Raw genomic sequence first — 27,333 nt, forward strand, 5'->3', positions numbered from 1 at the left:
GAAGCTTTCCCTTTCCTTCGCAGCACCGTCCCAGGTAATGGTGTATTTGGGTTATGACATTATGTGTTTTGTCTGGCTTGCTGAAATAAAATTACTTTAGAGCATTGAAACTGCACAATAAATTTTCCCCACTATTAGCAGCACTCATTTTTCCCTTTTTTCCTTTGGACCTAGAGCCACAAAAATAACCAACAACAAATAGATGCCCTGCCTAAGAAGATTTATGTATTCCTGAGTAGTAACCAATTTAATGGAGATTCACAGAGAGGGTTTCTTTTTATTATTATTATTATTATTCAGATAATTCAGCTATTTGTTATTTCGTACAGAGGAAATGTTCAATGAAAGGCCATTTATCCTCATGGTCTTTTGTATGGGCCAGTAGTAGTATATTTTTTATTGCATTGTGCATTTTGAAATACTGAATTTTTAATAATTTAAGCATTTATTAAATTTTCCTCTACCCATTTATATGATTTGATTTCAGCTTTATTAAGTCAAGTGTTACCTGATAGAAAGTAATCATCCAGCATATCCAAGGAAAATTGATGACTTAGCATTTACTGTGTGTCTGTTGATGGATACAGGTGAATCTGCTTAACTGCCTTACAGTCTCTGAGGGACATGGGAATGACAGAGGAGCCCACAATTACAGTGCAGCTCCTGACAAGAGTTGTGGTCTGAAGGTGTACACTTGATTTGTCTAGATTTGTGCTTGTCTAGACTTGTCCATGGGATTGCCAGGAGTCAGACACGACTGGGCGACTGAACTGAGAGGTGGGCCAGAAATGGCTTGGATCATCACTACCTCAGTCTTCCTGGTTTGGGCCCATGGAGATAAATTACCAGTAATAACAGCAAAACATTTTCTCCAACCATGGACACTTTTGGATAAAGTACAGATAATACAAATGATGGCCAGTGGTGTTTTAGGAACCTCAGTTAGCAGCTCATGCAACCAGCATTCCAGCATGTTCTTTGCTGAGTCCGGACAGTTGTCCTGTAGACAGTGTGCTAGGCCAAAAAACAAGTTCTCCTGTGTACTGTGACAGATTGTTACAAGCGTCAGTGAGCAAGTGATTATTTAAATGGAGTCAGTGTGACTGAATGTGGCAATTCTCTCCTCCCATCAGATGCAGGGAGAAGTGGGATGGTAAGCAGTGGGGCTTGTTTCCCTCTAAAGAAGTGGTTTTAAAATAGATATTTGGCCTAAAAGATTAGAATTATGTATTACCATGGGAAAAATTGCCAATCGAGTTTAACCTTATTAAATATATCCTTATATAATACTGGTGCTGTTAGTTACATTGTACTTATTCATGTTTCATTTTATAATATCATTAGTCGTATAATTATCTACATATAAACCATTACCTTAAAGAAGATACCTAAATTCTAGAAAATATATCTACCATCTGTGATTCTAAGTTCGCCTCAGCAGAAGTCACTGCACAAAGTCTTAGCACATTTCCATCCGAATAACCTAAGAGAGTAAGTGATCAGCCTTGTGGCACTGTAGCCAGGCACCACCCTCTTGGAGGCAGGTCAGCATAGGGAAGTTTCAGGGGATTATTTCAAAGCTCTGCTGACCCAGCCAGAGAGAAGTGTTTCTCCTGAGCTTTTCTCATACCCTTTGTATGTGTTAACTGTATTCTCTATATATTTGCTACACATAAAAACAGTGAATATCTGCAAGTGTATACACTTACATAGACCCTTTTGTGTTTTCAAAAACAAGGAGTTAAACATTTTACAGAGTATTTTATTTGCCATGAAAAAGAACTATTTGTGTGTTTCTGGTCCTGTTTTACCATCTTCTGGGAATAATTTTGTAGCTGTGATGGGAGACTAAGTCAAGGAAGCTGGAAGGGTAGGAATGAATGTTTAAGTTCACTTTTACTCTCACCATATGTTTTTTATGTTCTTGTTGAATATATTAAATCCAGGGTGGGAAAGCTGCCTTAGGACCTTGACCCACACTTACTTTAAGAGCTCATTCTTCTCTTAAATTCCGATAGTAAAGCCAGAGGCTAGTACTTGAGATGTATATACAGTACCCACACAGCTCTCTCTATAGTCACAGGTTCTTTACTGCCCCTTTTCATGTCTGAACTTTACATATGGGATTACTGATGTCAGTAGGAGGAACAGTGCTTTGATTTAACACATCCTTATAATACTGGGGGTCTTTCTCTTCTGGAAAAGGAGAAAAAAATAGTGCCCTGGGAGACATATGGCTGTTTGCAATGATTCTCTGAGAATTCTGGTAAGAAGTAAAAAATGAACTTTTTAACAAAAGGAACAGTAAAAGCCACAGTAAGGAAAGACCTTATGATCCATTTGGTAAAATAAAACACAGGAGACTCAGGTTTGATCCCTGGACAAGGGAAGATACCCTGGAGGAGGAAATGGCAACCCAGTCCAGTATTATTGCCTGGAAAATTCCATGGACAGAGGAGTCGTGAAGAGTCAGACACGACTGAGTATATGACACTCACACAAGGCAGGAGTACAAAGTAAAACTGTTCCTTTATATTTTGTACTTACGTTTCTCTCAAAATAATTTTTAAAAAATACTTAGGTTTGCATACCCTGATGCCCATTTTAAAATATATAATAGAAAATGAAGAAATTTGGGGGATTTCAAACCCCTATATATGCTTATATATTCATCTCAGTGTGATTTTTAAATCACTCTAAATTGTCACTAATTATCATAATTCAATAATTGGCCTAATGCTTTATGTTAAAAATAATTACTTTTGTGTACATTAACACATTTAATGCATGAAGAAGGAACTACTAAGAAATTACTAATTCCTATTTTTCAAAACTCATATTCAGGCATAATTTATTATAAATACTGACAAACTATTATAACCTTAGAAGGAGCAGGACTTAACAGAAACCCCATGCCCATGACTTGCCACTTTTTTCTGGAATTGTGTGATTATCGTTCCTTTGAGCCCACTCTGGGAATAGCTGGCCAAGGACATGTGGACTTTGGTAAACAAACCCTGCTTTCCACATTTGCCCTGCTTTTTTTTTCTCTTCTCTTCTTCTCAAAAGGGGGTTTCTTCATGTAAAGATGTTCCCAATTTCATATCCTGGTAGACCCAAGAGGTAAAGCTTCAGGAAAGCCATCCGCTACTTTGCACAAGGCTGTCTTCTTGGTGTAATATCTCTCAGCTGCTTTTTTGAGGTTTCACACATTCACAAAAATAACCACGTTTTTAGCTGATCCCAATAGATTTTTCTCTGCAGCTGCATCACTTGAAAAAGCTTTTTGTTTCAGTTCTTAAAGTCTAAGTATTGAAAGTAATTTGAAAAAAGAAAGAAAGAAAAACATCCCAATTATGATTTGTGTGTGTGGTGATGACTTCAAGGGCTGACTGGGCTGCATATGGGCTTTGAAAAACAAGCCAATGTGCCCATGGAAAATACAGGCATTTCAGAGTGCATCATTGAGTGTGCTGATGTAAACTCATGGGCACGTGGCCGGGTAGGCTTTTTTGGCAGGACCTCTGGTCTCAACCTGCAGTGATGCTAACGATATTAGCAAATTAACACCACCAAGCTTGCCAGCTAATTCGCCAGAGCCCTGCTCACTCTCTCACTGCTGTAATTAAAACTAATTATTTTCTAAAACATAGTAATACATGAATATGTGCAATAATCATTTTGTAGTGGGCAATCTGTGGAGCCTTTTTTTTTTTTTAAGCTTTTTTCTTTTTTTGGCACATTATGCTGCATGTGCATGGCAGTGGTTGAGCCAGCACTTTGATTCGCAGAATGTGAAATGGGTCCTGTTCATAAAACCTCGAGTTTTATTTTCTTTTGAAATGGGAATGTTTTCTGGTTTTCACTCATTTATAAGGCTCGTAATTCTCTCCCCTCTCACTTTCTCCTTCCACCTCTCCTCACTCTGGCTCTTCACACAGCTGGGTGGTGTGGCACTCACAGCCCAGTGCCGTGCAGATGGTTTGCACAGTGGGGTTCTATAGGAATTCAGCAGTTATGCCCTGGATAGCTACACTGATTCTCTACTCTAGCCTTGTTCTTCCTTTAAAAAGAAAGCTAAACCCATATTTTTAAGTTAAAAATGTCTATTAGTATTGCAGGTAAAATCAGTTGACCTTTGGGAACCTTTCATTCTATAGCCTAAATGAACCTAACTGAATTTCTGAGCTGGGAGCTAGAAGATGAGTCTTGCCTGGGATCGCAGGGTTGACTTGAGCTGGTGTGGGTGTCTGACCTGGGCTTTTGAACTGCAGCTGAGGACTGATCTGTGTACATCCTGCCCCAGAATGAAAGGAAACCAGCCCCATTGCAAAGTAATTAGAAATCCTCTCCTTCACAAATGACTTTCGATGATTGCTTTTAAAATCATGTTACAACCGTCTTCCGTCCTTGTAGCCTAGGCCATATGTAATAGATGTGACTTTTGAGTGCAATAGTATTAAGTGGTAAGTGATTTTACAAACTATGGATTGTGTGAATTTAGGAAGTTAAGAAAGCAGTAAATCCTCTACTCAGCCAGTGAAAATACACACACCCAGCCTTTGCTTCCAACACCTAATTAGCAATTTGGTCGTTGAGCATATTTCTATTTGCACCTCCATGATTAAAACCGTAATAATTTTGAAAACATAATATTGATAATAGTTGACTTTCGGTGGCCTAGGGCTTGAGTTAAATGATTGCTTTTCTCCCCTTAAAGATAAGAAAGAATTGCAAGAATCCGTTGCTACTTAGATTACAGAAATTAGCATTCTCTGAGTTACAGTTTCTTTCTCCTTTTTTTACTTTCCTTCCTTGGAGGGAAATTCGGGTGCCCCATCACTCGGTAGCTTGTGTTAGTGAGCACAGCCTGACGAGTCACTCGTATAATCCTAAACTTTCTCTCCTGTTTTCAATTAGCATCTATGGGTCTTGCAGATATGATGTCTCCTAGTGAATCCAAACTGCCCCTGCCCCTCAAAGCCGACGGTAAAGAAGAAGGCAGCACACAGCCGGAGGGCAAGTCGAAGGTACTCCTCTCTCCTCTGCACGTGGTGTGGGGCCTGCTCGCTGAAGCTGCCGTGTGCTCTCCTCTCTTTTCATTTGGTTTCTTCTCTTCTGCATGCCTCCATCTTGTGCGACACATTTGCAGTCTTCTTTCCCCACCCCCTTCATGGTGTGGATCTGAAAGTTACTAGTTCTTATGGCATTTAACTGGGTGTGGGAGGGGGCGGAGGGACATGACCCACCCAGAGAAGTGCCTCGGGGGTGGGGAGAAGGAAGGGGTCTTGCCTGGTTTTGATACTTGCAGCCATTTTCTCTGCCTTCAGTTTATAGCTTCCTGTTTTGGCCGCCTCAGCAACAACAGCATACTTAATATTTTGCTTTCCTGCCTTATTTGATAAATAAGGTGAACAGCTTTTTTTTTTTTTTTTTTTTTTCCTTTCTTTCTTTCATAAGGGGTAACCCATGCTTAGCATTCCATGTAAGCTTGAATAAGCATGGTGGCTTAGTGGTCTTATCCAGCATCCAGCAAACTTACCAAGTTTACTAATTAAGAATGTTGTTTTAATACCTTTATATGTGTGTGGTTTTGTGTGTTTGTTTGTACATGTCTTTATATATATATATATTATATATAAAAATTAGTCTGTTAAACTGGATGTGCTTTTTGTTATTTTAAATAAAGTTTGCCCTACCTTTGTCATTTTTTTTTTTTTTATTCCTCTACCACAGGATAGCTACAGCTCTCAGGGTATTTCTCAGCCCCCAACCCCCGGCAACCTGCCAGTCCCTTCCCCAATGTCCCCCAGCTCTGCTAGCATCTCCTCATTTCATGGAGATGAAAGTGATAGCATTAGCAGCCCAGGCTGGCCAAAGACTCCATCAAGCCCTGTAAGTGGCTCTGGTTTTTTGTTTTTTTTGTCTTTTTTGTTTTGTTTTGTTTTTTTGGTTTTTGGGGGTTTTTTTGATAATTAATTCTACTTTAATGCTTGCTTATTAATTTGTTTTATAAGACTTTTTCTTCATAATTTATCCATGAAAGGATTTTCTTCGTAATTATACTAGTAACAAAATGAGTAAAGTTTGTATGCATCATAACATAAGTTGATTGCTGATAATGAAACCACTGATATAAAGAAGCGTCTGTAAGAAGCATGTGATTGTGCTACTGGGCCCAAACTCCTTCACACAGTGATTTTGTTTAAATGTCTAACCCATTGTGCGCTTCTGGAAGATCTTTAAAATGAGTTAACTGTCCATTTACGTGGTAACTAATAGCAGCCATGGAATAAATGATAAGTTTGGCCTTTGGACTAAATCTTTTATAGGCTATTGTGTCTAAAACATCTTATGTCACAACTACCTATATCTTGAAAACAAATACTACACTCTGGGCACAGTTCAGCATGTTATAGCCCTACTTTGTTTCAATCTAGTTGTCAGAAAATAACAGAAGATTTGTAGAAATGTTAGCATATGTGAATATTTGGAATGCTACTCATAGATTAATATGTGCCTACATTAGAATCATATGAGATAGAAAATTTATATCCTGTGCAAGCATGCTGAGAATCTTAAAATTGTTGATTTTATATGATATTTTTAAAAAGTGGGAATGTGTATATAAGGGAATTTTTTTTTTTTTTGCCTTAATATTCTTCTATCTATAGAACTAGGCTTTTATTTTCCTACTAAAGAAATTAATTCTGTGCCATTAAAGATGAAGAAGAATGGCACTGTAGTAACCTTTATTTTACATTCATATAGGGAATCAAAAGATCTTTAAAAAAAAAACTGAACATGTAATTACTTGCCAAGAAGCCTTAATTAATACGCTAATTTTTGTAAGACAATGTATTGAAGAGCACAGCTCAGGAAAAGCAAGTTGGAGGGAAGAAGACTCTAACTGCAGAATCTGGCAATCTAGTCAAAACCCCACAAGGAGGCTGCTATTAATTATCCATTCACTGGTTTAAACAGATAGAGCTGAAGGTTTGAAGATTTGGTAGTTCCAGTAAATGTTTGTAAAATTCATGTGGAGCTCTACTATAACCAGCATTTTCCTTTTCAGAGGAAGAAAGGGCAATATTCACTGTTACCTCTTCTCTAGACATGTGTTTCGCTTTTTCAACAACCAAGATGAAATGAAAAAATGCTTCTAGTATGGAAAGAGAGAGTGCAGCTTCTTAATTCTGATATCTGTGTTATTTGCTTTGAGTCTCAGAAGGCAGCTAACATGGGGAAGGGGGTTGTCCCATAATCTGTTCTGGTTTTTCTTTTCATTAAAGAAAAAACAGTTTTGAATCAGTAATATTCTCAAGTCAACAAATAGAACCCTATGTATAACTTTTCAAAAACATTTGTTTATTGGCTCAGAGGGGAAAATTTCAGAGGTTGAAAATATCTTTAAAACCTTAAGATAAAATGGACAGGAATTTAGCATTAAGTCTGCTAATGGAAAGAGGGGAGAAATTCAGAGAGAGAGGAAGGGATTTCAAGTAGGGTAGGGAACTGATGTTAGAAAATAAGAGATGACCAATAAAACATGAGTGGAGAAAAAAAAGATTTTTCTTAAAGACTTCTAATAGACCCATACTACATGTTTAAAATTTCCATCTTGCTGATTTCTGGATAATAATGACTGAGATATTTATTATATTTTAAGTTATTGTCACGTTATCTGTATCCAGTAAGTCCATAGGAAACTATTATCAAAACCCTTCCTTCTACTTAAATATGAGAAAGAAAAATAAACTGAATTATTGATTTAATTTTCTAACTGTAACATAATCATACTTAAAAATCACATATTACTGTCCTCTTTTTTCTATATAGTTCTACATACATTATCGCTCCCTGTAAATAACCACTTTTTACTTAAAAATTCACGATCATACTTCTGGCTCCAGTCATAGAAAAAAAAAACAAGGGAGGATGTGATTTGAGGTAGTGAAGGTGTTAGAGATTGCTTTGTATTGAGTAAACAACTCCACACTCAAATGAAATGCTCATTCAAGAAGGGAACGAAAGGAGATTGTTATGAAGGACCTCAGATTATCTCTACTGTCAAATCACTGCAGATACATGTTGAAGAGTATTTAACTTCTCTTTCTGAGATGCAACTTTAAATTGTACTTAAAATTGCTCCTCACAGTGTTCCTAATAAAGCTTGTCTAATAACAGACCTGAAATGAACTAAATAACAAAGATGTTCTATGCTTTGACAGTGTGCTGTGGACCAACAGTTTTGTTACAAAACATTCTACAATAAAAATAAACATTTGCACATACACATGCATATACACATATTACCAGGCATATGGTAAAGACTGCTGAAATGTAAATCTGCCTCAAAGATTTGAGGAAACGTCTACTTATAGACTTAATTAAGTTATATGCAAGGAAAACTTTTGTGGCATCATAATAATGTCTTGCTGTAATTTTTCAGCAATCTCCATTTTTTTTTCTTGCCTCCAAGACAGTGTTTCATGCAGTAAGATACCATTTTTACAGTATCAAAGCAAAATGAGGTGTTCTAGTGGCCTGGAAAAGTTAACTATCTTCCTGCAGGCCTAGTTTTTTTTTTTTCTTTTGCCCATTGTTGATGAGTAGAATGTAAATGACATTTATCCAAAGGTCACATCAAAACTAATGTCTGAGAACAAAAAAAGTGCATGTTGAGCCTAATCAGTGATAAAGTGTATAGTCTTTACTTCTAGGGCTTTTGTTTTTCTTAATATCATTTTTCTCTGTTTGGACACCCAGATACTAACTTTGGGAATGGGCTAGGGTGTCACCTGGAGACTGGGAATGGAGATGTTACTTGTCCGCCAATCCCTTCTCAGCTTTCAGTCTTATTAGACTGTGTCCACGTTCACTTAGCACCTTGCTCACTGAAAGCCTATTTATAGACTGTTTTAATCAGCTGTTAATTCTTACTTGGATGGTGCCAGACTTCTCAGACCTTTCTCATTCATAGGAGTATTCACTTATAGAATAAATACCTACTGAGTACCTTCAGTGTGCTGTCACTGTCGGTGATGCAAAGTCAACACAGGTCCTGCCCTGTGGAACGTAAGGTCTGGTCAGAAGAGTGGAAAGCAGACAGCTAATCCCACGCAGGACACACACCTTGATGCCCTGTGAGGCCAGGTGCCACTAAGGACAAATAAAACTAGTGATGATTCAGACCAGGGAGCTGACCTCAGAGGAGGCCTCTTCTAGGACCTGACACATAACTGAGGCTTGACCACTTTCTTTTCATAAAGATACCTTTTCCTACATTACGGCACCATAAAGTGCATTTTTAAAGATCTAAAAACTATGAAAAATAAAACTATTAAAAGCAATTATCTTCATTAAGGTTTTCTCATTTTATGAGAACAAATTGAGATATATAGAAGTTAAACTTAAGTTCATTTAACAAAGAATGGTAAGAAAAGGTAAACTATGGATAGTCAAACTAAGTGAATCATTCCTTTAGACCCATTTCAGTTTATGAGAATGCAGTCCTTTCATAAATAAGAGCAAACACCATAGTCTCATTGCTTGGGTCATGATGAACTGTTCTCCTGGAGCCCTTCCACATTTGGGGTTTAGAGAGGACCAGGCCAGAAATAGCAGTTGGTTCTTATATTCAGGATGTTGGTGGAGCATTTAGAGTAATTGTAAATTGAAATGATTGACTTTATATCTCTTATTCTTAAATTGAATCTCAAATTTTTACCTCTCAATTTTTCACAGATGAAATAAAAGGGGGAGGTTCATGGTGGTGGTGGTTTGTTGTTATATTAATTGATTTTATGTGATAGTGCTTTTTTCCTCTGATTCTTATTTCAGATTTTTATTTTTTTAAAAGATTGGGTCCATTTTTTCAGTGTGCCTCCCAATAAAGACAAAAAGGTTTTCAGCACTAGGATTTAGAAACCTCTTGTTAATAACTACCTCATTAATGATGACAAAGCTGCTGAAATGTTCCCAGGATGAGAATGTGGTATAAGATGTGTTAGAACAGTTTCTTTCCCTAGTCAGAGACTCCTTGGATATAAGAATATGATAAAATGTACAAACTTATTTGGATATGGAATGTGTTCTATATTTCTGGTATATACATGAATTTATAAGACATATATAAGAATATGTATATACATTTTAAGTTCCTATCTAAAGTAACTGTTAGGTGACTTGCTCTTTAGCTTCATCAATATAAATTGTAAAAGGTCACAGTTTTTTTTTTTAATCCTGACACTCTACAGTTTTTATTTACATCAGCTGTATCACCCATTTTTATATGTTTTATATAAAGATTTTATGTTTCAATAATTCTAAAGCTGAAGGCTTAAAATTTTAGCAAAAATAGCTTGGGAAATTACATGTTACTTGGAAGGACCTCTGCCACCCATCAGCTTGATTAGTTTCATTCTCAAGCATCCTTTCTCAGGCCCTAGTTTTATTGGGAATCACTTTGCTAAACAAGGTAGCATCAAACCTTAATGACAGTTATGTTATTTAACTCACCATCCCCATTTCAGGTCACATGTTTAAAATTATGTTGAGCTAAATATAACGAAAAAGAGTTAAAAAAAACTTCATCTAACATAATACTATACATTGCAAATGATAACCTAGTAAATAAACATGACTAAATGAAATATATTATTATTCCAAGGAAATATTTAATTGAGAATTTACAAGTGATTTTGCACAAGAATCCCACAGTTTCAGATATTACAAGTATACAAATATTGTTACAAATACAGAGACATAAAAGAAAGGGAGAATATACAGTTGGGCTGTTTAGAACAAAAAGTATTACCTTCCCAGATCACATAATCCAGAGGGTGAGCTTCAGGTGTGCAGAAACAGCCACTTCTGACATTTTAGTATCAAATATAAAATTAGAAAAATGAAAGACCAAGAATTAGAACATCAGTATAAACCAAATGGGCGCATAAAAGTAAACGTTCATAAATAAGCTGGGAGTATGAAATCTATTAAAATTACCTTGACAGAAAAGTTCAAGAAATCTTAAGTCAGGAAAGCAGATCATTCTGAGAGAATGCTAGTAACTGGCCATCAATTTAGAAGGCTCTCACATGTAAAGCGCACACCCCACTGGGTCCAATGACATGTGACCTACTTTGTATTTTTCAACACACATCACGTATGTGCTCTACCTCCATATGATTTAGTTTTAAAAAAGCTATACATTGGTCATTCATGTTTGACAAGGAAATGTAGGCGTCTATGTAATGAGGAGGGGGGCTCTATAATATTACAGTTGAAACTTTAAACTCATTGTGGCCATTCAATGAACTTGCACCTTTTTTAAAAAAAAGAAAAAATTACATGAGGGGTCATTGGAGTCTTGCCTTCTGGGATTCAACGCTTATATTGATAAAGTAAAAAAGATTTTTGTTCTGTTCTGTTTTTCAAGTATATAAAAGGGGGAGTTTGGGCCCTTTAGTTAAAGCCAAAGTTAATTCTTAATTGAGAAAATGTATACTTTGTGCCTGAACTAGTAGCCTTCATTCCTGATTGTTGTGTGATAGCAGTAGTTTTAAAATTTCTTCTCTTCTTGTATTTGGTAGCTCATTACTTTTTTTCTCACCTTCTTCCATTTCCCTCGGCCCGCTTATGCCCCATCTCCAAATGCTGCCCTGGGCTCTAGAAGTCCAGCTCATCCACCACCACTGGGGAAAAGATCACAAAGGTGTATGAGCTGGGGAATGAGCCAGAGAGGAAGCTGTGGGTGGACCGCTACCTCACCTTCATGGAGGAGAGGGGCTCCCCGGTCTCAAGTCTGCCTGCAGTGGGCAAGAAGCCCTTGGACCTGTTCCGACTCTATGTCTGCGTCAAAGAGATCGGAGGTTTGGCACAGGTGAGAACAGCTGAATGAGGAGATGTTATGGATGAGCTTTGAATATGCAAACGTGAATGTTTTTTTTTTTTCTCACAAAGAAAAAGCTGAGCCTCTAGGAAGGTCACTTTACTGGATCCATGTTCACGTGTGGCAGCTGGGGGGCGGGGGCTGTACTGGGGTCAGGGAACCCGATCTGCCACCCATTCGCAGAGTGACCTCAGTAGGTCATTTATATGGACTCAATCATCAACTGTAAAATGAGACATTTGAGCTAGGTTTTTGCTTCAAGGTCCCTAACAGCTCTCGAATTCTGTGGAATCTGTGTTAGAATTTCGTGGTAAACAGAAATGTTTTGCAAATGACTAAATGTCTAGATCAGATAGAAATCAAATTCGCTGCTTCCCTCTATCCAGAGCAAGATAACAAGAAAACTGGCATCCTTCTACGACCATGTCCGCTGTACCGGGTGACAGGAGGGGCAGTGCTGTCCTTTCCCACGGCTGGGGGCACCCAGGTGCAGAATGCCCAGAGGCACTCCTTTTGGGGTTGTGCAGATGCCTCCCATGCACTTGCCCCTTCATTCTGTACCCTAGGGGCCACATCCTCGTTTCCCTCTTCACAGCCCTGTTTTTACCACTGAGGCGGGTTTGTGTGTCCAATATCCCGAAGTAGGGAAAACCACTAGACCATTCAGGTATGACCTAAATCAGGTAGGTCATACCTGAATCATAATCCCTTATGATTATACAGTGGAAGTGAGAAATAGATTTAAGGGCCTAGATCTGATAGAATACCTGATAAACTATGGAATGAGGTTCGTGACATTGTACAGGAGACAGGGATCAAGACCATCCCCATGGAAAAGAAATGCAAAAAAGCAAAATGGCTGTCTGGGGAGGCCTTACAAATAGCTGTGAAAAGAAGAGAAGCGAAAAGCAAAAGAGAAAAGGAAAGATATAAACATCTAAATGCAGAGTTCCAAAGAATAGCAAGAAGAGATAAGAAAGCCTTCTTCATCAATCAATGCAAAGAAATAGAGGAAAACAACAGAATGGGAAAGACTAGAGATCTCTCTAAGAAAATCAGAGATACCAAAGGAACATTTCATGCAAAGATGGGCTCGATAAAGGACAGAAATGGTATGGACCTAACAGAAGCAGAAGATAATAAGAAGAGATGGCAAGAATACACAGAAGAACTGTACAAAAATCTTCACAACCCAGATAATCACGATGGTGTGATCATTGACCTAGAGCCAGACATCCTGGAATATGAAGTCAAGTGGGCCTTAAAAATCATCGCTATGAACTTAGTGGAGGTGATAGAATCCCAGTTGAGCTATTTCAAATCCTGAAAGATGATGCTGTGAAAGTGCTGCACTCAATATGCCAGCAAATTTGGGAAACTCAGCAGTGGCCACAGGACTGAAAAAGGTCAGTTTTCATTCCAATCCCAAAGAAAGGCAATGCCAAAGAATGCTCAAACTACTACACAATTGTACTCATCTCACACGCTAGTAAAGTAATGCTCAAAATTCTCCAAGCCAGGCTTCAGCAATATGTGAACCGTGAACTTCCTGATGTTCAAGCTGGTTTTAGAAAAGGCAGAGGAACCAGAGATCAAATTGCCAACATCTGCTGGATCATGGAAAAAGCAAGAGAGTTCCAGAAAAACATGTATTTCTGCTTTATTGACTATGCCAAAGCCTTTGACTGTGTGGATCACAAGAAACTGTGGAAAATTCTGAAAGAGATGGGAATACCAAACCACCTGATCTGCCTCTTGAGAAATTTGTATGCAGGTCAAGAAGCAACAGTTACAACTGGACATGGAACAACAAACTGGTTCCAAATAGGAAAAGGAGTACGTCAAGGCTGTATGTTGTCACCCTGCTTATTTAACTTATATGCAGAGTACATCATGAGAAACGCTGGACTGGAAGAAACACAAGCTGGAATCAAGATTGCCGGGAGAAATATCAATAACCTCAGATATGCAGATGACACCACCCTTACGGCAGAAAGTAAAGAGGAACTGAAAAGCCTCTTGAAAGTGAAAGTGGAGAGTGAAAAAGTTGGCTTAAAGCTCAACATTCAGAAAATGAAGATCATGGCATCCGGTCCCATCACTTCATGGGAAATAGATGGGGAAACAGTGGAAACAGTGTCAGACTTTATTTTTCTGCGCTCCAAAATCACTACAGATGGTGACTGCAGCCATGAAATTAAAAGACGCTTCCTCCTTGGAAGGAAAGTTATGACCAACCTAGATAGCATATTCAAAAGCAGAGACATTTGCCAACAAAGGTTCGTCTAGTCAAGGCTATGGTTTTTCCTGTGGTCATGTATGGATGTGAGCGTTTGACTGTGAAGAAGGCTGAGTGCCAAAGAATTGATGCTTTTGAACTGTGGTGTTGGAGAAGACTTGAGAGTCCCTTGGGCTGCAAGGAGATCCAACCAGTCCATTCTGAAGGAGATCAGCCCTGGGATTTCTTTGGAAGGAATGATGCTAAAGCTGAAACTCCAGTACTTTGGCCACCTCATGTGAAAAGACTCATTGGAAAAGACTCTGATGCTGGGAGGAATTGGGGGCAAGAGGAGAAGGGGACGACAGAGGATGAGATGGCTGGATGGCATCACTGACTCGATGGACGTGAGTCTGAGTGAACTCCGGGAGTTGGTGATGGACAGGGAGGCCTGGCGTGCTGGGATTCATGGGGTCGCAAAGAGTCGGACGCGACTGATCTGATCTGATCTGATCTGATCCCGAAGTAGAATGGAGAAAAGGGTCCTCAGGGGTGACTGCCTGCTGCATCCTGGGCACCATCCTTTTTCTTGTCACTTCTCTCTCAACACCCATGGAATGCAGAGTCGTCAGCCCTGAAGAAGAGATGTAACAGATTGAAGTACAGTCGTCCCCTGGGGTCCACAGAGCACTGGTTCCAGGATCCCCACAAATACTGAAACCCTGTGAGCTCAAGCCTCTTTATTTCTGGAACCTACACACCACCTCCCATATACTAAAGATCATCTCTCAGTTACTTATACCCAATACAGTGTAATGCTATGTAAATAGTTGCTGGTACAAGTTCAAGTGTTGCTTCTTGGAACTTTCTTTGGGGCAGAGTGGGGGTTTTTGTTTTGTTTTGTTTTTTCAATACTTTCAGTTCACAATTGGTTGAATTCACAAATGCAGAACCAGGGAACAGGGAAGGCCGACTGTACAAGAATGTTGTGGCCCAGGGATTCTCAGGGTAGGTGGTGGGGCCAGGTTTGTTTGATTGCGAAGCACATGCCCTTTATCTACCCTTGGTTCTCCGACCTAGGTGTTCATAGCAGCACCTGGGAGCATTTAAAACCTGTCAGTTCCTGAGCTCCCTCCCAGACCAGTGAAAGGAGCTGCTCCGGGCCTCAGGTGTTCCGGGCCTCCCTATCCAAAGGTAGGTCAGCTGATGCGCAGGTATCACTGAGGACCCACCCTGGTCTCCGGGCTGCAGGGGCGTGCAGGAGAGGCTTTTGTTCTCAGCCCTCCCTGAGGAGCCTCTTCCCACCCAAGACTGAGGCCTCTAAATGAAGCAATTAGAGCTTGACTCCAGATGGCGTAATCAGATGGGATCACAGGATGCAGACCAGGTGTGACCAGGTGTGGGTGGTGGCCAGCGAAGGCTTTCACCCATCTCACAGAAGCAAGGAACCGTCAGGACACCTCACTCAGCCAAGTGGACTCCCAGGTTGGGTCTGTGAGCAAGATGCTGCTGGCTTAGCTGATGAAGTTGCTTGAATGTAGTAGTGATTCCCAGCAGTGAGGCCTTGGCTGCATTGTCACTCACACCCCATCAGATGTGGTTCGAACAGGTGCTGCAGCCCCAGAGGAATCAGCTAAAAGCCTTGCTTTTCAGAGTGTCCCAGGCAGCACTCTGCCTGCTGTTTTAGAAGCAGTCACAGGCCTGCCCGTTGCAGCCTGGCATTCAGTACCAAAAATGGCACTAAGCATTCCCAAGAGTATTCTCTGGTTTCTCATGCACCATTTAATACTAAGTAAATGGACATAAAGAGCTTTGTGAGGAAGTTTGAATCCAAAAATTGAACATTTCATTCAAATTCACTGTCCCTTTAACCCATGCTACTTAACACAGGACACATCTAAAGGCAAAATATTCCACAAGCATTTGCAGGCCTTCATGTTTCCTTCGTGTGTCAGCCTCGTGTGACATGTTCCCATTGGGAATCAATCAAAAAGTTAAATCAGTTCCTCAAATCTTATATAACATTTGAGGATTCCTTTCCTTTCTTCTCTTTTTGCAGTTGTATTCCCTCCAGCCTGAGTGTAAGTGGGAACACTGGATGGTCCTATGTGCCCCTTCCCAAGCCCACTGGTGCTGCCATGTCAGCTAGCTGGTGTCTCCACAGCTCAGACAGGGTTGATGACTTGCGCTGGACTGTTAGATTGGGCTCATTTGGTTGGGGCCTCCTTCACCCAACACTACAAGAAAGCCTCATGTCAAAGACTGGGCATGAACAGAAATTATAGGCTCATCTTTCTAGAAGCTTGTGGCTGTTGGAAGGAGACATTGTTTTTCTTATTAAGGCTCAAATACTTAAATTGCAAAATAATTCTGTTATTGCTTTTTAAATTAGTTTTTAGACACCCTTTTTTTTAAAAAAAATATGAGTGAGATGGGGGTGAGCAAGAGCGCCTTTGCTCAGATAAATCACCGGCTCCGAGCAGCACCCACTCTGGCAGACTGAGGCATTAGAAGATGCACCGGGCAGAAGAATCTCCACGAGCAATGCTTTTTATGTAGCTATCAGCAGGTTCCTTAATGGTTTTATAACTGTAAATGCTGTCTATGCACTACTGAGTGGGAGTAATGAGCATTAGTTAAAAGAGGCAAATGAAAAAAAAAAGTAAACCAAGATATTAAGTGCTTTTTTTTGTTTCCTGGCTTTAAACAAACCACTCTGCTGCAAACCAGTGATCCTGCCTTTTTTTTTTTTTTCCGGCTAGGTTAATAAAAACAAGAAGTGGCGTGAGTTGGCAACCAACCTAAATGTTGGCACTTCGAGCAGTGCAGCAAGCTCCCTGAAAAAGCAGTATATTCAGTACCTGTTTGCCTTTGAGTGCAAGATCGAGCGTGGGGAGGAGCCCCCGCCGGAAGTCTTCAGCACGGGCGACACCAAGAAGCAGCCCAAGCTCCAGCCGCCATCTCCTGGTAAGTGGGGGCGCTGCAGCCGGGAGCCCCTCCCGGGCTCTGAGATGGCCACTCAGCAGAGCAAACAGGACACACTGGGGTCTGAGAGAGGGGAAGGGACATCCTGTCTTCTCTTGTTCGTTTAACTGGACCCCATTAGCAGTGCCTAAGGGAAGGAAGAATGAACTGGGGATATTGTGTTTCTGCTCTGCACTTTGAAGGTGCCGATCTTTTGCTTTACCTTTTCTAGTCAAAGTAGACTTCAGGTTCTGAGTTATATACCTTAATTCCTTATACAGTTATTTTTAAATATCCCATCTAACTATCAAAATGTCTTCCCATTAACCTGTGCTCATACTGGAAATGCACCCTGCAGATTTAACAGCCAGCTTCCACCAGCTCTGCCTCTGTCGGAGATACTCAGATTTGTACACAGCAAAATGAAATTTGGACCTCATATTTAATGTTCCCTGCCAAGCAAGTTTTTGCTTGTAGCGAAGTCAGCAAACTTTCATGATAAAGATCTGTATAGCCCTGTTTCTGCGAAAGTGGAGTCCAAATTAGCTTTGAGCTAGAGGTCAGGAATCTAAGCAAATACTGCTTGGGAATAATGGTGATTCACTTGAATTCACAGAAGCAAAATCATAAAAATGGTACCTGCCTTCTCTGCTGTCTCTCCACTCAGCTGTTGGACACCCTGCCGTCCTTTCGGCTCTCCTGATGGCTTCTGTTCTACTGTTAGCATTTCAGATTTGAAATTACTGAATCACTGTATTCTGATAAATCCAATATTGAAGATGAGAAGAGATTTGAATCATCCTAAGTTCTGGGTGACCTCACTCAAGTTAAGTTTGATCATTCTGTGGTCTGTTTCTGGCTGTGTCCAAGCCCTGTGTTGGTCACACTTGCACACACTGTCCTGCATATGAAGTGGCTGATTGTACCTGCCACATCCCCCAACACTGTTATGCAGTCAAATGATCATAGCCAATATTTCTTGAGCACTTAGAGTGTGCCAGGGCTTTCCCGTTTAATCTTCATATGAGCCCTGTGATACAGATACTGTTCTAAAACCCCTGAGAAAACCAAGACACATACAATCTCAGCAGACTGGCCCATTGTTGCTAATGAAGGGGAGAACCAGGCTTTGATCCCAGACATCTGGCTCTAGAATTAGAGAGCCAGGTGTACCTACCACACTTTGTGCTTACAGCAGTGCTGTAATAGGTAAACTGTTCACACAGAAAGTGGTACCTGTGAGCCAAAGAAAGGCGTTGTTTCTCTTTTAATTACTTGCTCTAGCTGATATCTGGAGGGCAATGCTAATATCTAATCAAGAGATCTCAAATAAATACTTTTAAGGCCCAGGGTACATGTGTAATGAGCACACCTCAATATAGATCTGTTGGTTCTAAATCCAAGTAGAGAAGTTCCTCTCTCTCACCCCGTCCTTAAAGATCCACAGACTTTTCCAGTTATGGTGGACTTTAAAAACTGTGAAATCTAATTTCGAAAATCTCACAACATTACATTCAGTTCACAGAGTAAAACAAGCTGCCTCTGAACAGCTCTGAAACTATTTTTCCAAAATAAAAACCCAGTAGGGTGTAGGGACCAAAGTGGTGATGTCTGCAAAGATCTAAAGATATATTTTATTTGCCAGGAAAGAACTCATGTCACTGAATGGTCTGTACTTCTGTATGGAGAATAGCTCTCCCAGTGTGCATCAGCTTCAGTGCAAGAAATCCTGCTGAGGTATAGACACTTCAGAAAGTACAGGGCCTGTGCTCTGAACAGTCAGCTCTTTCCTCTCCCCCTACTTTATTTTAAACTATGATTTTTATGGCAACATTATCGCTTTAACTGCACAAAAGAGCTCGGATTGCAGGCGCACCTCTGATAATACATTCTTCTCAGTAGTCCAAATGGAGCCCGAGTCTGCGAAACAGGAAGCGGGAGGAAAGCTTCCTGAATTTAGCCGTTCAGCCAGTGCACAGCCTGGAGGGCATAGTGCAGGGTACACGGGGCCAGTCTGCCTGGCTCACGTGTTGTGCACACCGCTCAGCAAGAGGACAGAAACGTGGACCAGGCCGTGGGGCAGTGAGTAACGCCAGCCTCTCAACCAAAAGCCAGGCGTTGCCTCCAGCATTCCAGACCTATTATTAAGGAAAATGTTTCTGAAACATTTATTGTCAGAGAAGGGAAACAAATAATTTTATTCCCAAACCTTTGCCATGTTAGAGCCTTATATACTACAAAAAATTTTAATTGATTTTCAGCCAGAATTTGTGTTCTTTAAGTCAGGTTTTTTCTCATAAGAACCTAACTGTAGCTTATTCCTTACCGATACATCCAGGCAAACAACTAAAAGATTCCTCAGAAACATTCTAGATTCTTTTTTCGAATGTTCATTCTGAACCAACTTAAATCCTAGATGCTAATGACTTAAGGTCATCCCCCTGTGTTCCAGTTCGGATGTGATACGGCTGATAAGATTTGAAATTCAGTCCTGTCAGCCTCTGAAAGGTGTTGCCCCTTAGCCCTGGAGCCTTCACCCTGATCTTCACTGTCAAGTGGCTGTGTGGCTTCTCACCCCAGAGATCCAGGTTGTGTCTTTGGGTTCTAGAGCAATTCGACCAAAGGAAGGCTCCTAAATGAAACCTGAGCAGGGCCTGGGGGTGCGGGTGCATCTCTGAAGTCCTGGCGGGGCTCTTGTTATAACTGACTGTAAAAGTTAGTGAAGATCTAATGAACAGCCACAGGGGTCCAGGGCCTTAGCTGACTGTAAGCTAGAGTGGGGTAGGGGCAGGGTAGGGAGGGGACCTGGCTGGGAGGAATGGGTGGCGGGTGGTGGGAGGAAGCTCCACTTTCAATTAGTAAGTCTGTAACCAAAAACCCATCCATCTTTGCTGGCAGGTGGCTGACTGAATTTCTATTATTAGCTGACAGGTGATGTCACAGAGCCTGTCATGGATCCAACTAGGGAATCCTCAGTGGAAGATAAATGAAAAAGGGCTCAGGTTATAAACAGAGGTGCCCTCTGGGTGACCTCTGGTTGCCGTAGACCTGGGACTATCAGCTATGCCTCATCTCCCTACCCTCCTTCCTGCAACCCCAGCCAGAACTAGGGCACCGGGTCCATGCTGTGTAAATTATCTTCCCAGCTAGGAGTCTGGCCGTTCTGTCTGAAGTGTGTGAATGTACTTAACCTTCAGTAACCTTTCCATTGTTTACTTTCCAGTATACATTTGTAGCTTCTGGCAAAAGGTAGGGATATCCTAGAGAGCCAGCCTGCTCTGTTAGCAGCTTCCAGAGGTTGCATTCTTTTTTTTTTTTTTTTTTTCCCTGAAAGGAAAGGAAAACACACTGGCAAGAGGGGAGAATATTTCCTTTTTTTTTTTTTAGCTGTAAATGTGAATACTTGTAAATAAGGGCCATTCTGAACTCACGGTCTTGTGAGCCGTGTTCCAAGGAAGCTGTTCTGGCTTCTGCACAGTCTGCTTCTTGAGTTTAAGAAATCAGTTATTTCCCCTGCCAGTTCTGTGGGGCAGTCATGTCTGTAGGGTTATCCTTATATATTTGTAAAAGACTCTTACTTCTTTCTTTCATTATATCTACTTTTTAAATATGCATTTTTTGGTGAAACTCTGGAAATGCATACTTGGTACACAAATATAATAAACTGAATTTGGTAAAACTCTGATCTGGTTTAGAAGCATGAGTTGGTAAGTTTTTATTTTAAGGTATCTACATCTAAGAAGGTATCTATAGTTGAAGCTAGTCTTCCCTGATTCACTCTAGTCCTGTGCACCCAGGGCAGGTGTTATGGAAAGCACCCTCTGTTGGCCAGTCCTCAGTATTCATTCCCAACCAGGCCCCGACCGCACAGACATGTAGGGTCGGCTGAGGCTCTCTGAGTAGAAGTGATAGACCCCATTTCTTACTCACTCATAGCGCACTCTGTCATCTCCAGGGTTTGTGTAACTCAGTTTCCCCTAAAGTAAAGTGTGGTAATTGTACAGTTCGTTAACTGTAGATAATAATATATGCAAATTGTTGTTTATAAGCAACCAGCAATCCTATTTGTTAGAATTCTGAAAGTATTGTGTGTATGTATGTGGGCAGAAATTCTTATCTTTTTCTGTCAATTTGATAAATTCCAATGGTAGGAAACAGCACACAATATTCATTCAATTAGTATTTGTTTAATTAATAAGTGAAACCAATACCTATCTAACACCTAACATGCTAAGGACTATGATCAGTGATAAAGCAAGAGCCCTTAAAATATTATGTTTTAAGGTGGGATTAATTTTTTACATGAATCCTACTTAAGTTTTAAAAAGATCTGTTCAATACTGGGCTCGGTTATTATAGTGTAATTATAGTTAAAGCCAAGTCTTATTACTCTGATAATGACATTCAGTTCAGTTCAGTTGCTCAATCATGTCCGACTCTTTGAGACCCCGTGAATCGTAGCACGCCAGGCCTCCTTGTCCATCACCAACTCCCGGAATTTACCCAAACTCATGTCCCTCAAGTCGGTGATGCCATCCAACCATTTCATCCTCTGTCATCCCCTTCTCCTCCTGCCCCCAGTCCCTCCCAGCATCAGGGTCTTTCCCAATGAGTCAACTCTTCGCATGAGGTGGCCAAAGTACTGGAGTTTCAGCTTCAGCTTCAGTCCTTCTGATGAACACTCAGGACTGATCTCCTTCAGAATGGACTGGTTGGATCTCCTTGCAGTCCAGGGGACTCTCAAGAGTCTTCTCCAACACCACAGTTCAAAAGCATCAATTCTTTGGCACTCAGCTTTCTTCACAGTCTAACTCTCACATCCATACATGACCACTGGAAAAACCATAGCCTTGACTAGACGGACCTTTGTTGGCAAAGTAATGTCTCTGCTTTTGAATATGCTATCTAGGTTGGTCATAACTTTCCTTCCAAGGAGTAAGCGTCTTTTAATTTCATGGCTACAGTCACCATCTGCAGTGATTTTGGAGCCCAAAACAATAAAGTCTGACACTGTTTCCACTGTTTCCCCATCTGTTTGCCATGAAGTGATGGGACCGGATGCCATGATCTCAGTTTTCTGAATGTTGAGCTTTAAGCCATCTTTTTCACTCTCCTCTCACTTGCATCAAGTTTTTTAGTTCATCTTCAGTTTCTGCCATAACATTAAAGAATTCTAAACCAATACGACTTGTGTAAATAACAAATTATTTCATAGCTCCAAAAACTACTGTTACTGACAGCATAGACACATCCAGATGTGGGAAAATGATACAAAGCTCATTATTAATTTGTACCGTTTCTTTACAACTTAAACATTTCTCATTGCCTAAGACCTCGATAATTTTTATGTTTTTCTAAAACAGCACAATAGTCCATCAAATTGATAAAACAAACTTTATGTCCCATTTTTCCTTATTCTTAGACATTCAGATTATCTCCATTATAAACAACACTAAAGTAAATTTTCTGTCTAAAACCTTCTTTATATTAGATGATTTTCTTGGGATAAATACCCAGGAAAGCATTTACCCAGTATTTTACAGCTCATATCTGAAGTGCGTTTCCAAATAGTTTAGAAAAAAAAGCTTTTACTGATTTTCACCATAAACAATGTAAGACAGTTAATTTTGCTGCATCGTTACCAGCAATGGATATTGTTACTCTCTCTACATGAGATGGTGTCCTATTTTTCTTTCCCTTTTAAAAAAAAATAACTATCAAGGATGAGCTCACTTGATAACCTCTAGTTTTCTCCCCATTTTTTCTTGGTATCACTACTATCAGCTAACTCAGGATCCTTGCAAGGTCCACAGACCCCCCAGTCAACTGGCAGTAATTCGATGGCAGAGGTTCCAGGTGACCTGAAGCCGCCTACTCCAGCCTCCACCCCTCATGGACAGATGACCCCAATGCAAGGTGGAAGGTATGTTAAAAGATCTCTGTGAGCCATACAAAGTTAGATTTGTCTATCTTTTAGTTTTCTGGAGCAGACTTTAGAGAGAGAGAAAATGGTGTTCTGTAGTGAGTCTTTAAATATTGACTACCACTCGTTTCAGTCATATAATTTACTTTGGATGGTGTTCCCATGTACACAGATTTCAAGGTTGGCTTATTTTCTGGATCAGCGTTTGCAGGTGACTAATGCTCTGTGGTTAAGCTTTCATGTCTCTCATCTCATCAGAAGCAGCACTGTCAGTGTGCACGACCCATTCTCAGACGCAAGTGAGTCATCGTTCCCCAAACGCAACTCCATGACTCCAAGCACCCCGTACCAGCAGGGCATGAGCATGCCAGACGTGATGGGCAGGATGCCCTACGAGCCCAACAAGGACCCCTTTGGGGGGATGAGGAAAGGTAAATGCCAAGGGCCCTCTGCGCAGGGTTGGTCCAGAGGGCGTTCTCCATCCTGTGACTGACTCACTGACCCATTCGAGACGTACTGGAGCCCCACTCCACAGCCTACTAAATTTCCAGCCGTGAGGAAAGTACTTAGCATTTCTGTGCCTCGGTTTCTTCATCTGGAAATTAGGATAATAAGGGGTCATGAAGAGGAGCTGAGTTAATGCACATAAGTACAGGCCTTAGAAGAGTGACTGGTACATATTGTAAGCAGAGGTGCTCTTGATGCTGCCCCAAGTCAGCATCAGGCTTGTCTTAAGGCATGGGCTGGGTGCTAAGTTGGTAAACCAGACAGGCCCTTGTGGAGCTGACGGGCTACAAACGAGATAAAAAGTAAGGTAAACCACGTATATGTGACTAAAGATGGTTTTTGACAGAAGAAAGGAAACAACCAGGAAGAAAGGACACAAAGAACAAGGGCGTGGCGGCGGGGGGAGGGGGGTGGCAGTCATGGAGGAGGGGCCTTTCCTTGGGAGGGAGGGCGGACAGGGTCTCTGGGGACGCAAGCAAGGGGCAGGCGAGGGGCGCTGAGGCAGCAGTGAGGCTGGTGTGCGTCGGGGGTGGAGGCTCCTGGGCACAAAGAGCCGAGGGCCGTGCTGAGGACGTCCAGGCCCCCAGGTCCAGAGCCTTTCCACTTCCTGCATGTGCTGACGAGTTTGGGGTTTTTACGCAGGAAGTGAGGTGACTGGGTTTTTGTTGTTGTTGTTAAAAATAAATGAGTAACTATCTGGACATTTATGGAGAATGTATTGGAGAGAAGTGAGGGTCAAGTTGGGGAGACCACTGTCAGAGTCCTCAGAGAGGTGAGGAGTTGGGGTGAGACCAGCAGGGAGAGAGAATGGAACCACTCAGTATATGTGTGGGGAGGGGAGGGTAGAAACAGCAGGACGTGCCAATGGATTGAATGTTGAATGTGGGGTTAAAAGAACCAAGCGATGGTGACTGAGAGGTGGGCAGTCAGGCGACAGAGGGAGGTGAGGGTGGCTGTCACTGCCTGTGGTGTGGACACCTGGGAATGAACAAGACAGAGAGGAAACCAGAGTTCACTGTAGATGTCGAGGCAGTGAGGGGTAGGCTGTGTGTCTGGAGCTGGGCAGAGCACTGTTATTGGGTGTAATCTTGGAGAACCAAGCAGAGAAATGGCATCAACAACTGTAGGATGGACAAGATCCCCGAGAGCTCTCACTGACATGAGCAGACACCCAGGCTGGGCTTTTCTCTTGCGTGTGTCAATCCCCTGCGGTCACTCGGCCCGAGACCGCAGGTCTCTCAGCCTCTGCCCTCTCTAGCTTCTCCACTGGCACACAAGCTCTACGTGCTGTTGACATTCTTCCTAATGCAGCAGAGTCCTGTGAAATTGAGGCATGGTAGGACTATTTCTGAAATACATACAAAAAAAGTAGTGAATGACATTTTTATGGAAGTATTTATTCTGGGATCCCTTAAATAATAGTGCCTTTACATGACTTTTTGATAACATTGTTTTAAGTAGAGACAAGCATAAAGCCCTAAAGCCTTGGTTTTGACAAGTATTATGGAGGAATGAAATGGCAACCCACTCCAGTGTTCTTGCCTGGAGAATCCCAGGGATGGGGGAGCCTGGTGGGCTGGTGTCTCGGGTCGCACAGAGTCGGACACGACTGAAGCGACTTAGCAGCAGCAGCAGCATGGAGGAATGAAAAATAAAAAAAGAATCTCAAAAATTTAAATGTTGGGCACATTACCATTTAATTAAATGAAATTCTATTTTATATGTATTTCATATACCCGTTACACAAAACAAGATAATCTATAGTTTTTCCTTTCAAAAAGTTTGAGCTGCTTATTTCAGGTATAGATTTTTCAAAACATGCAATAAATCCATAAGCTCAGAAATTCAAGAGCTTTGTGAATGTTGGAGTTAACTGTTTTCCTTAGTGATATGAGATGCTAGAAAGAATGTGTTGTTGGTGCTGTTGGTGGTTGTATAATACCTTTAAACTCTGAAAATATGACAATAACATGGAAAAATAATTACGCTTTGGAATCCAGTTTCAAAGTTATGGAAAACTATTCCAATATCCTATTATGCTATATTTGACAGCATGAGTTCTATTTCTTTTGTCTCCTTATGCCTATATTTTTTTAATGAAAATAAGTGTGGTGGTGAAGAGGAGATGACTGTGGATTACCTTGCTCTAGGTACCAAGTAGCTCTATAGAGTGTTTTCATCCACTGTGTAAATGATACAGTGGCTCGGCGAGAGCCCTGTCTCACATTTCCCCCATGTATTTCAGCTTACCTGCTATCTTCCACTACTGACATTTTTAGTACCGAGTTAAAGCAGGTAAACAGAAAGCCCACAGGAAACAGATTTTCTTACAGCCCTACCCCTGTTACAGTAAAGTTTTCCATTCCTCAGTTCACCATATTCTGTCAGTGAACTTGGTGGGGCTCTAATTTTTTATTTAATGACCAACATCAGTGGATATCACACCTGTTGTTGCTGCTGCTGCTGCTCCTGTGGTTGACCTGGAATGTGGTGGGATGGTAGATAAAAGAGCCTCCTCTAAGACCCAGAAGCCCTGAGTAGCCTTGGCCCTGCCTGTCCTCCTGCCTGCCTTCCTCACCTACTCACTCATTCATCACTGATCGAGGAATTGATTGCTTGCTTTTAAGTAAACAGTAAGTGAATATTTATATACTGTTTAACTTAACAGTATATAGTTTGAATATTTATTAGTATCCACAGATACAATCCTACTTACTCTTTTTAATGCTCTAGTAATTCATGGTTATTTCCTAATACTTTGTTATTATAAATAATGATACAGTGATTATTGAAGTATAGCTAGCTGTTTTTCACACTTGTAGAGTGTTGCTGTGAAATAGATTCCTGGAAGTAGAATAACAGAATCAAAGAATAAGAATTCTTATTTTGTTTACTGAGTACTATTTGTAACAAACTTTTTCCCCTGTTTAATTTGTACTGTTGTAACAAACTACCCCAAGACTTAGTAGCCTTAACAACAGCACTCAGTCATATCTCACAGTCCAGTGGTAGGTGGGGCGGCTCTTGACTCCACATGTACTCAGCTGGGACTCTGAGGTGGTGACTGTCATCCGAAGCCTGGTGGAGAGCTCTGCTGAGCGCAGGTGCCACCTGAATGGCTGGTGTCATCCGGAGGCTGGCTGGGAGCTGAGCTAGAGCTGTTGACAGGGACCTCCTCCTGGGGCCTTTCCACGGAGCTTCTTGGGCGCCTGGTGCCATGGGAGACAGGCTCCAGGAAGGAGTACTCCAGGAGCCACAGCCTCACTTGCAGTTTCTTACAGCCCTCTGCCATATCACATTTGCCAGTGCCCCAGTGGTCAGAGCTGGTCATGACATGACCAAGCCCAGCCTCTCAATGTATGGGGATTCCACAGGCTATGAGCACCCAGAGATGTCCTTCTTTAGTGGGGGGGGGGGGGGGGTGTCACCAAAATATAGCCTTACCATAGCCGGTATTGTCAAAAGTTACACCAATTTAAACACTCTTAACATGATCATGTGGACCCTCCAACTAAGAATGATTATTATCATTTTAATGTTTGTCAGTCAGAAGGGGAGAAGGGGAAAAAGCCTCATCTTGGATGTCCTTAATTATGATTGAGGTCATGCATCTTTTTATATCAGTTTAGTCACTTAGTCATGTCTGACTCTTTGCGACCCCATGGACTGCAGTGCGCCAGGCCTCCCTGTCCATCACCGACTCCTGGAGCTTGCTCAAACTCATGTCCATCAAGTCAGTGATGCCATCCAACCGTCTCCTCCTCTGTCATCCCCTTCTCCTCCTGCCTTCAGTCTTTGCCAGCATCAGGGTCTTTTCCAGTGAGTGAG

The 27,333-nt window shown here is 41.2% G+C and overlaps 1 protein-coding gene across 9 annotated transcripts in view; it reads left to right on the top strand.

The window, feature by feature from the left end:
* The window catches only part of ARID1B (AT-rich interaction domain 1B), a 440,470-nt gene that overhangs the window by 395,934 nt on the left and 17,203 nt on the right, over positions 1-27,333 (top strand). For 6 of the 9 annotated variants that reach the window (XM_024997101.2, XM_024997105.2, XM_059889965.1 and 3 more), the window contains 6 exons: positions 4,921-5,030; positions 5,737-5,895; positions 11,675-11,884; positions 16,874-17,078; positions 22,860-22,998; positions 23,257-23,429. In XM_024997101.2, the coding sequence (XP_024852869.2) occupies positions 4,921-5,030; positions 5,737-5,895; positions 11,675-11,884; positions 16,874-17,078; positions 22,860-22,998; positions 23,257-23,429 (996 nt within the window). The remainder of the gene's footprint in view (positions 1-4,920; positions 5,031-5,736; positions 5,896-11,674; positions 11,885-16,873; positions 17,079-22,859; positions 22,999-23,256; positions 23,430-27,333) is intronic. The other 3 variants (XM_024997106.2, XM_024997109.2, XM_024997102.2) reach the window with 2 other exon arrangements.

The sequence above is a fragment of the Bos taurus genome, chromosome 9 (genome assembly GCF_002263795.3).
Source record: "Bos taurus isolate L1 Dominette 01449 registration number 42190680 breed Hereford chromosome 9, ARS-UCD2.0, whole genome shotgun sequence".
Taxonomy (NCBI): domain Eukaryota; kingdom Metazoa; phylum Chordata; class Mammalia; order Artiodactyla; family Bovidae; genus Bos; species Bos taurus.